At 40.4% G+C, this 19,827-nt stretch overlaps 1 protein-coding gene across 5 annotated transcripts in view; it reads left to right on the top strand.

The window, feature by feature from the left end:
- The window catches only part of MAP3K5 (mitogen-activated protein kinase kinase kinase 5), a 180,756-nt gene that overhangs the window by 86,361 nt on the left and 74,568 nt on the right, over positions 1 to 19,827 (top strand). For all 5 annotated transcript variants that reach the window (XM_070559384.1, XM_070559385.1, XM_070559388.1 and 2 more), the window contains 3 exons: positions 7,363 to 7,475; positions 14,823 to 14,982; positions 16,630 to 16,783. In XM_070559384.1, the coding sequence (XP_070415485.1) occupies positions 7,363 to 7,475; positions 14,823 to 14,982; positions 16,630 to 16,783 (427 nt within the window). The remainder of the gene's footprint in view (positions 1 to 7,362; positions 7,476 to 14,822; positions 14,983 to 16,629; positions 16,784 to 19,827) is intronic.

The following is a 19,827-nucleotide window of genomic DNA, read 5'->3' as shown; positions in this document are numbered from 1 at the left end:
TTGATCAAATATATTTTGTGACAAACATCTTTCTTTCCAAGAATATATCAATACCTGTTTCTGTTGTATGTAGGATACAAACTTTATCCTTAGCATGAAAGCAATTCTCTCTGCTTTTATTCCTTATTGTTATTTTTCCCTTTTCACCCAACTCCCTCTTACTAAAAAACAACAAAAAACCCAGAAAGTGTTGAAAAAAAACTTTAGAAAAAAACACGTGTTTAACACATCCCGAAGGCTAGGCAGACTGATACAGAGGAGAGGGCTCAGGCCTCGGAATCCAGCAGAACTGGATGAGTTCTTGCTTGGCCAGTTGTAAACTGCATGACTTCATATTTCCATGCTTCAATTTCCTGATAGTAAACTAGAGCAAATGCTCTCACCTTGAAGAGTTGTCAGAATTAGAGATATTAATCCTGAAGTGTCAGGTACAGCATCTTATACCTGGGAGGTGCTACTCTTGCTGTTTCTTCACTATCTGGTGTTAATCACAGCTTTCTTTGGTAGAGAATGTCGTCTGTGCCATGTGTGTTATTGTTAGGAATACCCTGCCCCCCTTCGTAGGGAGGTTGTGTGTTCCCATCCCATGACGCCAGGTCTGGGTGCGTCTTGATCAATGCTCATTATCAGCAGAAGCTTAAGCGCTGGTTGTGGTTGAGCCACAAGTCCCCTTTTCCTTGGCCACTTCCCAGAGAAAGTTGCTCCTTCAGGTTGGGGCCTGGGGGAACCGGTGTGAGGGAGAGCTGAACCAACCGATGCAAGACCGTGGTGTGAACAGGCATCGCAAGGCGCCCAGACTGGAGGTTGTTTAATATGCAGCTCACTTACCCTAAAATGACTGATATGTCGTTATCTCCAGCTAAAACGGATAGTTTCATTATTTTAACATCTATATATGTTTTTATCAAGGTCGAATCTGAAGAAAATACAATAAAATGATAAAATATATATGGAAAATTAGCACCAAGAAATGAAAGATTACAAATATGCCAATAATAGGAATCAGCAGGGGCCAGCCCTGTGGCCAAGTGGTTAAGTTTGCACGCACCACTTCGGGGGCCCAGGGTTTTGCCAGTTCAGATCCTGGGGGCAGATGTGGCACCGCTCATCAGGCCATGCTGAGGCAGCGTCCTACATGCCACAAGCAGAGGCACTCACGACTAGAATATACAACTATGTACTGGGGCCTTTGGGGAGAAGAAGAAGAAGGGGGGGAAAAGGACGATTGGCAACCGATCTTAGCTCACGTGCCAATCTTTAAAAAAGAATAAATAAGTAAGGATCAACATGCTTGGTATAACGAAGCTTCAAGCTAATAAGCCTTTTAGTAGTAGCGTGAAAAAAGAATGTCTACCACTTCTTCAGAGGAACTAACTCTCCCTAGCAATAAATTAAAGGAATTTCTCATCTAAGACCCTATGGAGGCAACAATGAAAGCCGAATAAACAGTATCCTTGATACTTTTGTTGAGTAGTGGACTCCACTAACGTTAAAGTGTCGTGTGGTGAAGGTGATATGCAGTTCACTATATCTAATGTGGCCCACTGTCGCTTTCTGGTGATACAGCTTTCTCAGGTCAGGATTTAGAGTTCTGAAAGAAGTGAGTAGATTGTCTGTATCTTATGTGACCCACTGCACTTATGACTTCTCTCAGCCCAGTTCTAGGTAAGGAGTGGGTGCATTGGTTCTTCATTCAGCAAGAACTTCCTTATCTCTTGCAGTGTCTAGGCACCCTGGAGATTCAGGCACTCGAGTCAGCGGTCAGCAAGACTGACGAGGCCCCTCCTCTCACGGAGCATACGTTCTACTGGGGAGATAGAGGACCAAATTTCAGATTGTTCCAAGTTCTGTAATAGATACAGAACTCTTCAGAGTTTCCATTTTTTTCCTTGTTGCGCTAATATGTGATTTTCAAGAAGTTTTTCCATTTCACCTAAGTTACCATATTTATTGGCATAAACGTGTTCCGAATATCGTTTTACTTTCTTTTTGAGGCGAGCAGGACCTATGCTGATGCCCCCTCTTGTTCCTAATCGTGCAGCATAACAGCATTTTGTATTTTCCCTCCCTCCGATGAACAGTCTGCTGCCCAGGAGTTTATCAGTTTTGCTCATCTGCTCAGAGACCACCTTTTGGCACTGCCGATTTTCTTTCTTGCGCATCTGCTTTTTATGTCATTGATTTCTGCTGTTTCCTTTATTTGATCCTTGCTTCTATTTTGTTTGAAGATAATATGCTTATTTTTCTAGATGAAAGCTTAGAACATTGATTTTTCAACCTTGCTCTTTTTCCAAAATATGCATTGAAAGGTATAAATTGTTCTGTGTCCCAGAAATTTTGATATATTGAGCTTTCAATATTGTTCAGTTCAAATATCTTTTAATTGTCAGTGTGACTTCTTCTTTGACTCCTCGGTTGTTGAGATTGCCCAGTATCCCAACATATGTTTCCTTGTTGTTCTCTAGTTTAATTCTCTTGTGGTTCGAGAACACACTGCATTATTTCAGTCCTTTAAAATTTGTTGAGGCATGCTGTATGGCCCAGGATATGGTCCACAGCTGTTGGGTGTGGTACTCCACCCAAGTCAGTCAGATTCACTTCCGCATCCTCACTGATGGTTTCTCTTCGCCTGCTTGATCATCACTGAGAGAAGTATTTTAAAATCTCCAGCTATGAATGTAGATTTATCTGTTTTTTTTAGTTTCGTCAATTTTTGCTTTATATATTTTGAAGCAATGTTTATGAAGCCTCTTTATGTCTTGTGATAATTTTTACCTTAAAGTTAGTTTTGTGTGATGTTAATGTGTGATCGCAACAGATTTCTTTTGGTTAGTATTTGAGTGATGCATCTTTGTGCATCATTTTACTTCAGCATACCAGTGTCCTTATATTTAAAGCATGTCCCTTTCAGATGCATATAGCAGAGTCTTTTTCTTTTTCTTTTCCTTCCCTCCTTCCTTCCTTCTTTCCTTCTTTCCTTCCTTCTTTCATTCCTTCCTTCCCTCCCTCCTCCTCGCTCCACATCTCTTTTGCGTGGAGTATTTAGGTCATTTACGTTTAATGTGGTAACAGATGGTTGTGGTTGTGTCTACCATCTGGCTGTTTGTTTTCTGTTTGTCTGTTATGTTCTTTGTGTCTTTTGTTCTCCGTTCTGCCCTATTTTCTATTTAGTATTACGCTTCATCCTCTGTTGTCTTGTTACTGATACTTTTTGTTATTCTTTAAGTAGTTCCCTAGAGACGACTGTCCACATCCTTGACTTCTGCAGTCTACCTCAGGTTTGTACTTTACCACTTCCTGAATTAGGAAAGAAACTTAGAGCAGTTTAAATATTCAGTAGTTTTTAGGTAGTTAATATCTTTTATATACAGTCAAATATTTACCCTTTCTGATTCTCTTTCTTTCTGCAATTCACTACTTCCAACTGAAATCACTTTCCTTTAGCCTGTAGAAGTACTTTTAGTACTTTTTTTTTTATTTTGTAGTGCAGATGTGCTGGCAACTAATTTTCTCACTTTTGTCTGCAAACATCTTTCTTATACCTTTTCTTTTTTCTTGGATCCTCTAAAGATGTAATGCATTGCGTTATCTTCTAGCTCCCATAGTTTATGTTGCAAAGTCAACTGCTTCTCCTTTGAAGGTACTGTATCTTGTTTCCTCTGGCTGATTTTAAGATTTTCCTCTGTGTCTTTGGTTTGTGTCTTTGGTATTTAGACTGTGATGATTTTATCCTGCTTGAGATTTTCTGAACTTCTTGAATCTGTGGGTTCATGTTTTCATAAGCTTTGGAATATTTTTGACCACATGTCTTAAATTATTTCTTGTGTTCTATGTTCTCTCTCTTCTATTTCTGGGGCTACAATGATACATATGTTGGACCATTTAACTGTGTCCTGTATGTCTCTTATGCTCTGTTGTGTTTTTTTCTCTCTGCTGCAGTTTACTTATAATTGACCTGTTTTTTAGTTCACCAAATCTATCTTCTGCTCTGTCTAGTCTGCTATTAAACCCATACAATGAATTCTTATTTTCAGGTATTGTATATTTTAGTTCTGGATTATTCAATAAAAAAAAAAAATTCTAGCTCTCTGTTGAAATTTTTTGTCTCATATCCATTTGTCCATCTTTTTCTCAGTTTTCTCTTCCTTATTTGTAATCATTGTTTTAACGTCTTTGTCTACAACTCGATCATCTGACTCATCTTTGGGTCGGCCCCTCTTGCCTGTTTTTGCTCTCTTGTTTATTGGTCACATTTTCCAGGCTCTTTGCATGTCTCATAATTCTTTATTGTATCCCATGCATTTTGTATTCAGAATTATTGAGACTGAAGATGATTTTATTTTCTCTCATGTTTCCTCTGTTAGGGAGATAGGGTAAAGAGCTGATAGTCTTGAACAGTGCCATTGAGTTGAGTTGGGTCTGGGTGTCAGTTGTAGTTGAGCTGGTCTGTCTCTGTTTTGTCCTTGCTTCTTGGCTGTGACCCCTCCCACCCCTGCTTCTGACTGAGAGCAAAGCCAGTCTCTGTCTCCTTATCCCTTAAATATTGTGGGAGATGTCCTATCTGCCCTTTGGAGTTCTGAGTTTAACTCTTTATTCTCCCACATTATACAGCTCCAAAATTTGGTCAATTCCTTAAGAAGGAGATGGTCATAGATCTGCTGCAGGCTCCTCCTTCTAGTGCACTTCCCTCCTCGGTACCGCCAGACCTCAGGAGATTTCACTCTGCCGTCCAGCCCCGCCTCATCCCCCAGCCTCCTCTACAACCCAGCATTCGACAGATGTCCCCTCTGGAAAGCTGGCACGTTTGGGGCTCCTCCGCGTTTGTCTCTGTCGTGCCAACCACGCAGCTATCAGCAAATCCACTAGCTGTCTTTTCCCTGGGGGAGCTTCCAATCAGCACAGCTTCTCTGCCTGTGCCGAACCTGAGCTTGATGTTATGGGCAGATTCAGCAAGTGCCACTCAGCTCATCTTGGAAGGGCGCCTCCCTCTCTGGAGTTTTAGCTCAGTGATTGTATTGTTGTTGTTGCCTACAGATCTCCAAGGTCCATAAAAATACACGTTTGCTGTGCATCTTCTTCTCCCTGGTTGTGGAGACAGTAGACTGTCAGATCTTACTGGAAAGCACAAGGTTTCCCCCGACATTGCCTGTCCTTCTACAATTTAAATGGCTGCGTGCCTTCTAGTAGTTGGAATACATTTTATTCCATATTACAATTAATAATATTGTTAGAAATTTAGAGTACTTTTTCGTCTTGTAACAAATATCCTTATAACTAAATTTCTAATTACGTATTTAATGTTTTTTCTTAGTATAAATTCATAGATGTGGAAATGTTGTGTCCACAGGCATGCATAATTTTTTTGTTTTTTAATTTTACAATTTTGATAGATTTTGGCAAATTTCTGCCAAGAAGTCCTATACTAATTTACAGTGTGAGAATTCTCACTTCCTGTGAGTGGCAGATTAGTAGTATATGACAGGATTTGATTTCTTTTGTCATACACCTACATGTAATTTTAATCTCTAGGAAATCCAGAAAATATTAAGACTTCCTCCTCAACACCCAACTTATTGTCATGGAGTGATGTGAGTCACAGAAAAATATAAATTATTAACTTTATTGGCATTTATATTTTGGTTAAAAATATATATTGTTTATGGTAAGAGAAAAAGAGATGTAAGCCCTGCTTTTTGCTTTGGTTGGTTTTGGCACAAAGGAAGAACTTAGTGTTTGTTGATTGATTTGGGCATGTCCTGCTTTCTGTGTCTTCCTTTTAAGATACTTAAGAGAAATATTCCATGTTCCTTGGTTTCAGGGAAAATGAAAGAATTTATTTGTTGAAAAATTCCCTATCTTGATGTGAATTGCTAGGGAGGAAAGTGTGTGACTTCTTTCTTCTCCTGAACTCTTTTTATTGGGACCTTCTATTTGCCTCTGAACAAGCACAAGACGTTTGAGACTTATGTGAGTCAAGACTCATAAATCCTGTGTTTCCTTGATACGACAAACTTTTGCATATCAGCAGTCTGGGCACGTGCTGTTTCCATTTTAGAATTGAGAAACACCTGTACCTTCTGGAGCGATAAAAATGCTTTTTAATCACCAACGTGATGCAGTTGGAAATTTTTTTTCTTGTTCCACAGACGTAACTATTTGAGCCAACTAGTTAAGATTAATGCTTATTTGGGTTTTGTTTCCATTTAGAGCTGCTTACTCTGTTTAAAAAATAAGACTCTTAACAGGGCACGTGATCCTCAGTATTCAGAAAAATGTACTTTTTCATTTGAAGTTTAACTCATTTTAAATTATGGAAAATTTCAAGTATGTATAAAAGCCAAGAATATGCTGTAATGTACACTATTGTGCCTGTGACCACTTTTGCTATTTCTGTCTTTCATTTTTACAATTAACGGTTTGCATAGGAATGCCTTTATCTTAGAATTGTAATGTACTTTCCCCTACGTAACCTTTTTTTGTATCATCAAATGCTCACTCATTAAGTATTTAATCCTTATATTTTCCTCAGTCTGGTTTTTTTAGAATAAAGATTTCGTTTTTCATGTTTGTCTCAGGCAGTTTCTGTTAGTCACTGGGTGTTGATTTTCATTGTCTTCTTCTTGCTCCCAAACAAATTAACACTGACTGTTGCTGCCTGTTAAAGGATGCAAGTGAGGAAGCCCTCGAAGGTCCCAGGAAGCACCTGGAAAATGCCACGGATGCAAAGCACCGACGTCTCTTCGAATGCGGAAGCTTCTTCCCACGTTGATGTTCAGTTTCACGCATATTCAGAAAAGAGCTCTTCTCTTTGAGCCACAGTTCGGATGCATACGCACAATCTCCGTGTTTCCTAATTTCTTACCACAGTTGACGTCCTTTATTTCATTCCTACGTCCCTCTCATGGAACTGGTTGTTGCAGTGTGTTACCTCGATGACCCTCCTCATTGCTTTGTGTATTTTTAAGGTTTTTTAAAAACCAGTTTTTTAAAATATATGCAGCGTTCTTACTATTAAATTTCCACTGCTTACGCCTGCATGCACACACACACACACACTCACTCACTCACTCACTCACTCACTCACACTCTCCCCCATTTCTGGTAGACTGTGGAAGAGAGGATTTCTTTAAAAGACTGGGGCGGCTATGGTGAGGATGAGTCAAGTGGGGAATTGCCACGTTGCTGAGGGTGAGGAGATGCAGTTACTTAAGCATTAAATCCTAGTAGCACACCAGATTCTGGGGTGAAGGCCAGTGGAATATTTTTACTTGCTCAGGCATTGGAGTTATGCAAACGGAAGCTATTGCACACCCAGGGTTTCATGATTGAGAAAGTAAACTTGTACGTTTGCTTTTTTTATAGGTTCAAAAAGGCATTTGAATCTGAGCCAACACTACAGTCAGGAATTAATTATGCGGTCCTCCTCCTGGCAGCTGGGCACCAGTTTGAATCTTCCTTTGAGCTCCGGAAAGTTGGTAATTACAGCTGCATGTTTTACATGGAAATTAGGAAACTGGACCCAACTTGGTGCCACGAAAAAGAATCATTGATGGATAGTCCCTTTGCTTTCTTTCTATCTCATCTAACTTCCTGAAAAGAAATTTATTACATTTCCTTGTTTAGTGTTTCATACTATGCTGCAAAATCCTGACATTGAGATGTAATTCAGTTTTTAGTCTACCTGTTTCTGAAAACCTCCTAGTTAATATTTATTATTCCAGCTCAAACTAATATTGGAAATATGGGCTCTGCATTCAGCCCCCAGCTCTTGAATAAGGTGGTGTTTTGTGGAACTTAAGGAATGTTTTCTATGTTAGATTGGTTTTGCTTTCCTGATGCTTTACAAAAAACACGTAAATAAACCCTCTGATGTGTCCTGTTTCTGTTTCCTGTGCACACCTGCCCCTCTGATCTCAGTCTCGTGGGAGGGCGAGCCTCCTGAAGCCCCTAGAACAGCGGGTCATCAGAGGGCAGTCTTGGCAGTGACCAGGCCTCAGAGACCATCTGAATTGTAGCCACTGATAGAATGTGGTTTTGCCCCTTGCATCTGTGGACATTGTCCCATCTGCTGACCCTTCTTTGGAATTTAAAGAAATAAGGACATCATAGCGAACAAATTTTGTGTGATTTTCTTGGTTCTGGCTTTGATAACAGTTCTTTTAGATTCTAGCTACTGAAAGACTGTGTATGGTTATCAGATTTTGCTCTCTCGAATGCCTAGCCACCCTCTTTCAGAGAACCTTTCCGACTCGTGTAGGAGTTTTTACTACAAACAGAAATATTTTGCCATATTTTTCGTAGAGAAAATAGTTGATCTTAGTGAAGCTATGAATTGTGGAAGAAAGTTTTTCTGTAAGACTTTTAAGCAGAGAATGTTTTGTTTAATTTTCCTTCAAGAAAAATGGGTCCTAGACTTTTTAACGTGATTTGGGAAGGGCTTATGAAACAGCCATATGTCATTCTGGGAAATCATTGAAGGCAAATAAAGTTTGAGTCTTAAGTACTTTTTAAAAGGCCTAGCCTGAAAGAATGATGCAATGCTTGTCGCTGCTGGATTGCAGTGGTATTCACTGCACAAATAATTGGTAAAAATCAGAGAAAATACGTTGCAACGTGCTTTTCAGAAATTACGAGTATAGTAAGATTTTGCATTTAAGGTTAATGTAAAAACTCTACAGTAGCCAAAATGTATCCTTACGTATCAAGGATCCAAAAATAATTTGTATTGTTCTGTTCTCGAGCTTGAGGTGAGGTTTTATTGACGCCTCCAGATAGTTACAGAAACTGACACTGATTTGCATTTGTAGGTGGAGCACTAACAAAGTGGTTTGGAAACCTATTCTGAATTCTCATTTGTAAGTTCCTGTAGATTGAGATGGTCAGCACTCCGCTAAGGGAGGAGGTCTGAAATGTTCTCACCACTAAAAAGCAAGTGTAATTATATGACGTGGCAGTGTTGGCTAACACCAGGGTGGTGATCATTTTGCAGTATACAAGTTTGTCAAATCGACACCTCGTACACCTTAAACTTACACAGTGTTCTGTCAGTTATATCTTAATAAAGCGGGGGAAAGATGGCCAGCTCTCTGAGGTTTGAGCAATTGTGATTGATATAACTGGTACAGGAAACACACTCTAAGCTTTTCCAAGAAGAACTCATCCATAAGACGTGCTGAACAAGCATTTAAAAACATGTGAAATTGAATTTTAAATTTTGGAAATTGCAGAACATACACAGACCTAAAATATGACTTGACAATGCTACTGGGAGAGCTAAAGTTTAGGCGTCTAGAATCTGTGATATGCACCCTGAATTGTATGTCCTCAATAACTAAAAGCAGTTAAAACTCACTAATTTAGATTCTACTCAATCATGAATTATGCTGATCAACATAGATTGACCTAAAGTTAATTTTTATATGGTAAAATAGGATTAAAGGGATTTTCATGAAAGAGCAGTTTGACTAAATACATGAATAGACTAATGTAATAATGATATTACTTAATAGTGTATAGCAAAAAACAAGGCTAATTAATAACCCATTTGACGTATTTTAAAGATATAGATTTGCATTCTTTTAAAAAATGATCTAATCAGATTTGTCAGTAATTTATACCTTCTCCCATTCCTTCTGTTGGTCCCCTGCAAACATACAAATTAGTCTTGAGTCACTGAGTTCTTATGGTAATGAGACTTTTTTTAAGAAATCTCTTCTTCAGATACATTTTCAAATTTTGACTTATTTATAAAGTAGAATTAAAAATTAAGATGATCACTAAATCTGAAGCTTTCTAAACATAATTATCTTAAGATCTCTAATGTAAGAAACCATTCTTAACTGTCCTAATCTGTTACCCAAAGATTCTTAATTCTAGTTGTGTGTTTGAGAGTGTGACTAATTCTTCATGATCTGTATTTTACTTTCCCAGTTTTTGAATAATCATTGGTGTTTAGACTATTTAGAACTAAAGTTTAAAAGCACAGAACCACATCTTACATCTTTGTCTTATTTTCAGCTTTATAAGCTTTAAAATTAATATTCAAACTTCAGCTAATAAATAAAAGATGATTCATCTTCCGTGGAAGTTTTCCTCGATAAGACGCTGTATGGGAGGGGTTTAGAATTGCAGATTTGGGTCTCCACCAGTGATGATGATGCGTTAAAGAACGATGTGATTGGAATTGAGACAAACCATGATTTGAACCTCATTTTCGAGGAGCAATAAGAATAAACTTTGTTACTGAATATAAAAGTCCATGAATCTATAAAGATGCTCAAGAAAAAGAAATCAAAGACAAAACCCGTCACAACCTCAAAGCAACTCATTTGTCATCTGTGGAGGTGAACAACTTCTCAGGAAATTGCATACTTTAGCAGAAAACTGAAGTACTTTCTCTTCCTTTTAAAGAGTTACTGTAGTTCATCTGGTTGATGGGATGAAGCTCTTCTTAAGGCGCCCTACATGCTAAGGGAGTTACTCTTCAGGAGAAGGCTAGCTGATATAGCTGATTATGGCAGTGATGTTAAATAATGATTCTCACAAGGGTCATCAGTTAGAACTCAAACCATTAAGCGAAAGTACTTATGTTTTTAATTTACATTCCCATATTTACATGCACCAAAGCTCGCCCACAGCCGGCTTGTTAGTCACAGAGGAACACGTGTACCTGTACAGTCCCTTGTATAGATCCCCTCCCGGGGTCGGCCATCAGAGGTCAACTAGCAGCCCTAGTACTGGGATGGCTCGACGCGTGCCTCCCAATGGTAGACGTGGAGTGAGAGCATCTCCTGTGAAATGGTTGCGCCAAAACATTTAACCCGAATCCTGAGACCTAGCGTCCAGCTAACAGGAATCACAGCGGCTAGAGAAATAGGGCAAAGAGCATCATGAAGTGCCATTAGACAGATCCAGAATGCAGGGACGTTCTACAAGACAGCCCTGCTGCTCTCTTCTAAAAGTCGGTGTCGAGCCAGCCCTGATGGCCTGGTGGTTAAAGTTCAGCGTGCTCCACTTTGGCAGCCCGGGTTCACTTCCCAGGTGTGGAACCACACCAGTCGTCCGTTGGTAGCCATGCTGTGGCTGTAGCTCACCTAGGAGAATCAGAACTTATAACTAGACACAATTGTGTACTGGGGCTGTGAGTGGGAAAAAAAGGAAGAAAAAGTAGGAAGATTAGCAACAGATGTTAGCTTAGGGTGAATCTTCCCCTGCAAAGAAAAAAAAAAAAAAAAAGTCAAAAGTGTGGGTGGGGGCCAGCCCAGTGGCATAGTGGTTTAGTGCACTTCACTTTGACGGCCCAGATTCATGGGTTCAGATCCCAGGTGCAGACCTACACTACTTACGAAGTCATGCTGTGGCAGCATCCCACATACAAAGTAGAGGAAGACTAGCACAGATGTTAGCTCAGGGCTAGTCTTCCTCAAGGAAAAAGAGGATTGGTGACAGGTGTTAGCTCAGGGCCACTCTTCCTCACCAAAAAAAAGTGTGGGTGGATTGGTTAGGTTAGAAGAGATTTAGAGACATAAAAAACAAATGCAATTAATGATCCTTGATAAGCTATAGGAGATATTTAGGGAACAACTGGGGAATTTGAATCAGGACCAGGTATTAGAAAATATTAGGGAGGTATTATTTTTGTCAGGTCCAATAATCGAATAGGATATGTGGGAGAGTTTTTAAGATATATGCTGTAATATTTAAGAGTGAGATGTTATGGTGTCTGTAACTTGAAATAGTTCAGCAAAAATATTCAGGGAGATGAAGCAATAGCAAAATGATAGCAATAGTTGAAAGCATGGTCATTCATTGTAGTATTTTTTCTACTTTCGTGTATGTCTGAAATTCTTCATCATGAAAAATTAAAATGGGAAGAAACTGATCTCCACCACTTACGGGCTGTATGACCATAGACAGGTTGCTAAACATCTCGGAGCTTTTTTCCCTCCTCAGAGCACGAGGGAGATAATCTCTAGCTCACTGTGTTGAGTGGATCGAAAGAGTTACATTTTCAGTGTTGTGAACGGTGCTGGGCGTGTGACGAGTGTTCACTGACGCCTCTGCTCCTGCCTTTCTCCACTTAAACAGCCTTGAATCTAATAGCAGCTGCAAGATGTAAAACTGATAGAAACTAAACGATTAAAAAATCTTCAATTCTTAGAAGTCAACTAATTCTAATTATGAGCATTGCCAAGGTTTACATTACCTAAACAGATAGTTGAATCAAAGAATTAGTGTATAAAACAGCAATGACATTCTGTTCAGTGCTGATAAATCTAGCCAAAAATTTTTTTAATGGAGAAAAATATCCAGCTGGTAAGGTCTTGTTAAAGGATATAATTGTACATCAGCAAAATTAACACTTGGGCCCTGTAGGTCAAGAACCGTAAAGATGGCGTAGCCTGGAACCCAAGTGTAACGCCACCTTTGAGACGATCGTATGGAAATAATCCTAAAGACAGCATAAATTTTATGCACTAAGATATTTATTCCTCATTCCTTGGGGGCGGGGAGAGATCCTAAATATAAAAAATTAGAGCCATGTTCTTAGCTCCATACTTAAAAGATTAATATCTTCATGTAGAAACAGGCTTCACACATCATGTGGAAAGAATGCAAAAGCTATTTCACAAAAGAAATACAAACATATGAAAAGACAGTCAATCTCAGTGGTTAAAAAAAGCAATGCTTCCTTTTTCGTCCATCAGATTGCTAAAGATGGAAGGATGTGATGGTGCCCATAATGGGGAGGGTGTGGGCAAGACATTAGGGTCAGGTGCCACTAGTCAGAGTGTAGATTGGCACAGTATTTCCTAAGTACAATTTGGCAAAATTTATCACCACTTAAAATGAGCACATCTTCTGCCCCCAACAAGTCCAGATTTAGGACTTTATTATAAAGAAATATCTGAACAAGGGCAGAAAGCTATGTGTACAAGAATGTTTATAGTAATAAAAAGTGGCTGTCATCTGCATTGGGGGAAATAAATCGTGACACGTCGTTCTACTGAAATACTATTTGGTATTAAAATAAACATTTTGTCCAAATGCTGAAATGGTTTGATGTCACAATCATGTGAGAAATTTATGCCAAGACCAAAGCTTAAATATCACCCTCATAGAATGAACTTGTGGCATGCAAGAATAAATCTGAAATTTTAAAACTATGATTGTAATTTTATTATTAAACATTGTCCCAGTCCCTGTTTAAATGTTTGACATTATGATTTGCTGATAGATCAGACCCAGGTCCGTCGTCTGCAAGTGTGACACCAAGTATGACACAATGAGATGCTCATTTCCGGTGGAGGCTGTGGAGACACGCGTTTGTAGGATTGCATTTTGCTCCTGCCCATTCTTCTTCCCTTTGTGTTTGTTAGATTTTCTATTACATACAGGTAGGACAGCACGGATCATGTTGCATACACAGGTGTAATTTTTTCATCTCAGAAATTTTAAGTTGGCAAAGCTATTCTTTGTAACTTATCATGAAAAAATGTGAAGAATTCCCAAGTGGACTTTTTCCTGAAATACGCATGGCTTAAGTGGAATTATATAATAAAAAGTAGCATAAAGTTTTTTAAAGGTTATTTTATTAAGGTATAATTTTCAGAATAAGCAAATTCCTAATTCTCAGGAAATATCAAATGGACACATGTACAAGATTTTGTTTAACTCAGTACAGAAAACAGTGAAGGATGTGTCCAGTTCAAAGCGCACTTAAGAAGGTAGGGTGTTCATAGATAACTTAAAAGAAATGTTAGGATCAGATTTATGAGTTTGATTTAAAAAAAAAAAACTGTTTATGTCCGAGAGGTTGTAAATCTCAGGGATTATCTGTTTCACTAGACAGAAATTATTTGCATCTCTACTGAACCCAAATTTACAAGTTAACAAGTAGACTTCTCTAAGTCTGAGATCTTTAGTAAATGGCAGATAGTGAGATGAACTAGCCACACTCCCTGAGGAGCGCTTGAGTGCCCTTTTGCCCCCTGGGCTGTTGAAATGACGTGTCCCACCTTTTCACCCCCTCCCAAGTCTCAGGTAACTCTCCTGACGCTTTAATGTTACTCGTGTTAGTGGCACTAACAGTTCTACAGGGATGTATTCTTTTTAGGCAAACAAATACTTACAAATGCAAAAATAATATGAGGCTGAGTAGAGATAAAAATTTATAAGGAAATGCAAAGAACCTGGAAGAACCGAAACAATGTTGAAAAAGAACAAAGATGGGAGGATGTACATTACCCGGTTTCAAGTCTTGTTACAAAGCAACAGCAATCGAAACAGTGTTATCTGTCAGTTTCCTTATTTATTTAACTTTATAAGTGTATAATAACTGTTTCTGCATATAAAATTATTAATTATAGTAGCATTTCACTCTTGCAAGATACATATACTATATATGTTTATGCTTCAACTGGCTGGTAGAATTTCAGCATATTTCCCTTTCAAGGAACTAAAGAATTCATGACATAGCGAGAGAGTGCAGGAGGTAACACAGGAAGGTGTTCAGCGTTATCACCTTTTAATGTGCACGTACAGGCCGACATGAAGATTCTGGAATCATGTACATCAAAGTGACAGTGGCGCTTATCTTTGGGCTTTCGAATTAAAGGGTAGTGTTCACTTTCTTCTGTGGCCCTTTCTGATTAGTCCGACTTATTCTTTTACAATGAACCTACACCCCTTTTAGAATCAGTAGTTAACAGAGCTGTTTTAACCTGAAAGGAAGAATGAGAGCTTCATTTTGCTTGTTAATAAGAAGTCGGCTCTGCCTCCTCTGTGTGTTTGTAACGTTGTGCTTACCGTTCGTCTTCTAGGCGTGAAGCTCAGCAGCCTTCTGGGGAAAAAGGGAAACTTGGAAAAGCTCCAGAGCTACTGGGAAGTCGGGTTTTTCCTGGGCGCCAGTGTCCTGGCCAATGACCACGTGAGAGTCATTCAGGCCTCTGAAAAGCTTTTCAAACTGAAGACGCCGGCATGGTAATAGCAAACTGTCATGTGTTTATACAATTATCTTTGATAAACAGCTCCTGTCACTTATTTCCAAATCGTTTAGGGCTGTTTTGGAGAACAGTGCCGGTTTTGTGATGTGTCCTCTGTGATGAGTGGCCCTTAGCTGTGAGGGCTTTGAAAGGTTAGCTGTGGTCTGGAGAAGGCTCACGCGGCTCAGAGCCCGGGCCGTGATTGTTTTCATCAGAGGGACCGCTGGAGGAGGACCCACCAGGTGGGCCCACGTGGCTTCCTGCCGACGTCCTCACCTTCAGCAAACCACTCCCGTAGCGATCTTCCTGAAATGGTCGACCCTTCCCCACCACCGGCATCCCTGAATCAACAGGCTGATGGCTCCTCACAGCCTGGAGGATAAAGTCCGCCTCCTTGCTTGGCAAACAAGGTGTGCCTGTCATCCTTCGGCCTCAGCTATTGTCACACCCCCGGCATTACACGGCCCTCTGTTTGCACCCAACATGCCAGACGCGCCCAGAATGTGTCTTCCAGCCTCCTCTCTACCTGGGGACACTCCTAAGTCACGTCTGCTTGTCACTGAGACTCTGACCTAAAGCCCCCCCACACACCCAGATAGAAGATGTTGGATGCTGCACACACGTGTGTGGTTGTTTCATGTCAGGAGAATTTCTTCCTCCATGTTCCCATCCTTCTTTAGTCGTGTCTCTGTTGATCCTGACTGTGTGACTTCTGTTAGTCGTATCTCCATTTGGTTATAGCCCCATTGGTATTTGTTTCATGGGCTCTCATGCCTTTAACATTTCTGTCTCCTGGCACGTGTGCAGCTTGAGGACAGTGCTGTACGGTCGGTGACCTGACAGCAGTGGTCATTCAGCAAATGACAGGACATAAGTGAACGCTCGAATGTGTGCACTACGTGCAGGCGAATTTCTGTGTTTACGGTGGCCGTTCTGACAGTGGGCGGGGGGCGCGGGAGGAGGCTGAAGCACAGGTGTGCAGAGCTGTGGATTTAGGTGTTATGGCTGCTGTTGACAAGAAAACAGGCATTATTTTGTGCACTAGTAGCAACCACAAAGCAGTGCCTTAGGTTTCCACTAACTCAGCGTCAGCTCCCTGTTTATGGTTCACAAAGTGTCCCACACCCAGCAGCTCGCAGCATTAGCTCGCTCCTCATTCCTTCCTGACTTTTGCTTCGAGTACCATTTGTCTTACCAGGTTTGAGGATATTTGTATAATATGTAAGCTGAGTTGCTTCAGAGCAAGATAATGATCTCCTTAGAGGGCCTATTTAGAAAAGCTTTCTCCGAGAAGCATAATCTAAAACAAAAGCATATTTTAAACAAATAAATAGAAAACAGGTGTTATTTTAAAAGTCATGTTTTAAGTGGATGTATTGCCCAGTCTGGGTTATTGGGCCACCCAAGCCTGTTTCCTCGTCTTTCAAGTGGGGATAAAACAGCCCACTTTATTGAATCTTTGTGATATTTAAATGAGATAATGTGCGGAAGTACATGACATGTGACAAATAACGAATAATGTTTGGTGACTCTGAAGGCATAATAAGGGTATATGTAAGGGACGTTTACAGAATGAGACTGGAATGCGTGGGAACAGGTGGTTCTGAATTTGCCTGTTATGTGTTTCATATCTTTTGACTTCTAGGTACCTCAGGTCTATTGTGGAGACAATTTTGATCTATAAGCATTTTGTGAAGCTGACTACAGAACAGCCGGTGGCCAAGCAGGAGCTCGTGGACTTCTGGATGGACTTCCTCGTCGAGGCCACCAAGACGGACGTGGCGGTGGTGAGGTTCCCAGTGAGTAATCTGCATTCCCATCTCGTTTCTTTTGTTGAAAGAACATCTTAACTCTGTGATGGTGACACTTCTGCTGTGCTGATTTTCAGGCCCTGAAACGATGGTTATCTGGGTAAAATACTCATTTTCTGCAAATTGGTGTGCTTTAGCTTACTTTTTAAAATAACTTCTCAAAACCAGAGGAATGGGATACATTTCTATGTTTTTGCTGTGGATTTTCGTGGTTTCTTTTTGGAAGCTGTAAAGCGTGCTTTCGGGAGGAGAGACTCTCTCAGTAATTCAAGACATCTCTTCAGACGAGGCAGATGGGTGCTTTCAATTAAAGCTGCAGATTTGTTGACGTTGTCGTCAGTGTCGTCACCGTTGTTGTGGTGAGGAGTCAGGCTCCCCTACTTTGTTACTCCGTCTCCACCACTGACCCACGTAGGTCTGAGTTGGACCACGTGTCCCAACACTATTTACGGTGCTTTAGATCATGAGAAATGAAGACTTGCAGGTCCTGGTCTGCAGCTCGTTTTGGCTGGTCTCTGTTGGGCTTTAGAGAGATGTATATAGAAATGTATAATAGACACGCACACACGCACTTGAAAATCTATGGTTCATATTCTCAGCTGGTGCCATCCCCAACCTGATGTTCTCAGAATACCATCCAAAGCAGTGTAGCTTGGCATCCAGCTCAAGAATTGTGGGCACTCACTGTGCACACAGTCTCTTCCCACATCAAATGCTGCGTGCATCTCTGTTTGAGCTCTCTAGTCTCAGTCTCCATCCGCAGAGGTGGTGGCAATGCTCAGCTCTTTTAAGGAAGCTTGTCTTCCAGATCTTCTTTTGAGGGTCATCTGTTTCCTGTAATTCAGCCCCTTGCTGACATTAACATGCTTTCTTTACTCTTGTTCCAGATGAGGCCTTAGGCCCAGCAAGGTCTTTATTTGAAAAGCCTTGCAAACTAAACCGTTCACTTGATTTTCAAGCCTGGATAGCGTGTAGCCCAGGACAATACTTATGTCAGAGGGAGCTGGCAGCTGGCCTTTGCTGGGGCTCTGCTGGTCACAGACGTGGTGGTGAGAGAGGACAGCGCAGAACTGAAATATTTAATTGATTGTTGACTCAATCGGCCAGAAAACTGGTTGCAAAAGGAAACCACTCATATTAGCTATTCTAAGCTAATTTAAATGAGTTTAATATGAATTAGTATGTCACAATGTAAATAAGTCAATGTGAAAAAATAAAACCAGAAAATATTTGGAGAGAAGTTAGGAGAATATAGGTATATATTCCAGGCGAGAGAGGCTTTCTTAAGCAAGAAAAGGACCTAGCCCTAAAAGCAAATACTGACCAATTCGATTTCATTAAAAATTCAAATTTTTGTTCAGTGAAAACATCATAAACATGGTAAATACTAGACAAGGAGAGGTTTAATACTAATGCTGCAAGATGATCAGTTTGCCTCATATGCAAAAAAAAAACTCCTACAAATTGATAAGCAAAAAAAGAAAAATGGGCAAATCATATGAGGAGATAATTAATCGCTCTGGGTAGTCAAAAAATGCAAATTAAAACAAGACACCGTTTTTTGTTCATTAGACTAAAAAATAAGTTTTATAACAGCTGGCGAACTTTGGGGACGTGGTGTTTTTAGAGACGGCTGGTGGCCCTGGGGTTGCTGGATCCTGCAGGGAATCAGCTCAGAAGGGGGATGAGAGATTGTCTAGAGGGTTGTGGGGAAGGGAGACTTTCCCTTGTTCCTTGTGGGTTCTTTGGCTGGTCTAATGGTCAAATTGACAGAAGACAGGTTAACAGCAGAAGGACAAATTCAATTACGTGCTTACAGGGCCACACAAAGACGCGCGACCGGGCAGTGGGGCGGTGGGGGCTGGTGCGCCGTCCTGAGTGAGGGAGGGGCGGGTGGGCTCTGGGCTTCCAGGGGGAGGAAGACAATCTGAACAACTGTTTGGTGAGCAGGTGTGTGCCCTGCCATGCAGGCACGTCTTCTGACGTGAAAAGTGGTCTGGTGGTAGCGCTCTTCCCGGTAGGCGCCCCCCGTCTAAACTCTCTGAGGCAGTGAAGGCAGAGGGAAAAGCTTTTACTGTGTCTCCTGGGTCTTAATTGCCTTCAGCTCAAAACAGTCCATGTGCCAAAGTGGCATATTTTGGGGTGGCGTATTCTGCTCCCCCTTAGGATCATGGGGACGTCAGCTTTATTTGTGACATTTCTTTTCTTTAAAACAGATTTTAAAGCAAATATGGCATCATATTAACCCTTGATTGTCATGGGTAGTAGGCATGTGAGTGTTATATTATCCTATATCCTTCAATTTTAAAGGAACACTAAGACAGTGATCTGGGAATATCTAGTAATGTTGAAAAAATACTTATTTGGCCAGCAATCCTACCTTAGGGATGAATTTATCCTCCAGAAACAGAACATCAGTTATCTGTTGGAGCTGTGGTTATAAGCAGAAATGAAGAAACAATCCCCCATAAGGGGTGATTCAGCTAATAACAGCTTAGTCACGTTTAGAATATCACACAGCCATGAAGAAGACTGAGTGAGATCCGTGTGCATCATACTGCAGATGTATTTGTGACATATTGTTTGTCTTTTTCAAGCAGTCCATTTCCTTTTTTGGAACTTTGTGGCTTATTTTGAGGCTATCCTGTTGTGAAAAGACTCTCAATGCAGTGTTTTCCTACTCACCTCTCAGTCTTCCTTCGTTGGAATTCATAACTAGGGTAAAATACTCAAGTTGCTTTCTCGTGGTTGGTTGTTCAGCAGAGTGCAAAATTGTACAGTTTTCTACTTCTTCTTACACTGGGCTTTCTCATAGTTCCTTCATCTTTGTGAATTCCAGAAAAGCTGACTACCACGTTCAAATGTAAGTCTGCCAGGATGTCCCAGATTCACTGGAAATGGCCTTAGGACGAGCCGTTCCTGCCTTTACGTGTATGATCCAGAACTGCAGGAACTGCAAAGATAGTCCTTTAAAAAATACCTAAAGCAATATGTAGGATTTTTTCATCTCAATCTAGGTGATAGGATAGCAG

The sequence above is a fragment of the Equus przewalskii genome, chromosome 9 (assembly GCF_037783145.1).
Source record: "Equus przewalskii isolate Varuska chromosome 9, EquPr2, whole genome shotgun sequence".
Classification (NCBI taxonomy): Eukaryota; Metazoa; Chordata; class Mammalia; order Perissodactyla; family Equidae; genus Equus; species Equus przewalskii.
This window is presented reverse-complemented; position numbering and strand designations above follow the sequence as displayed.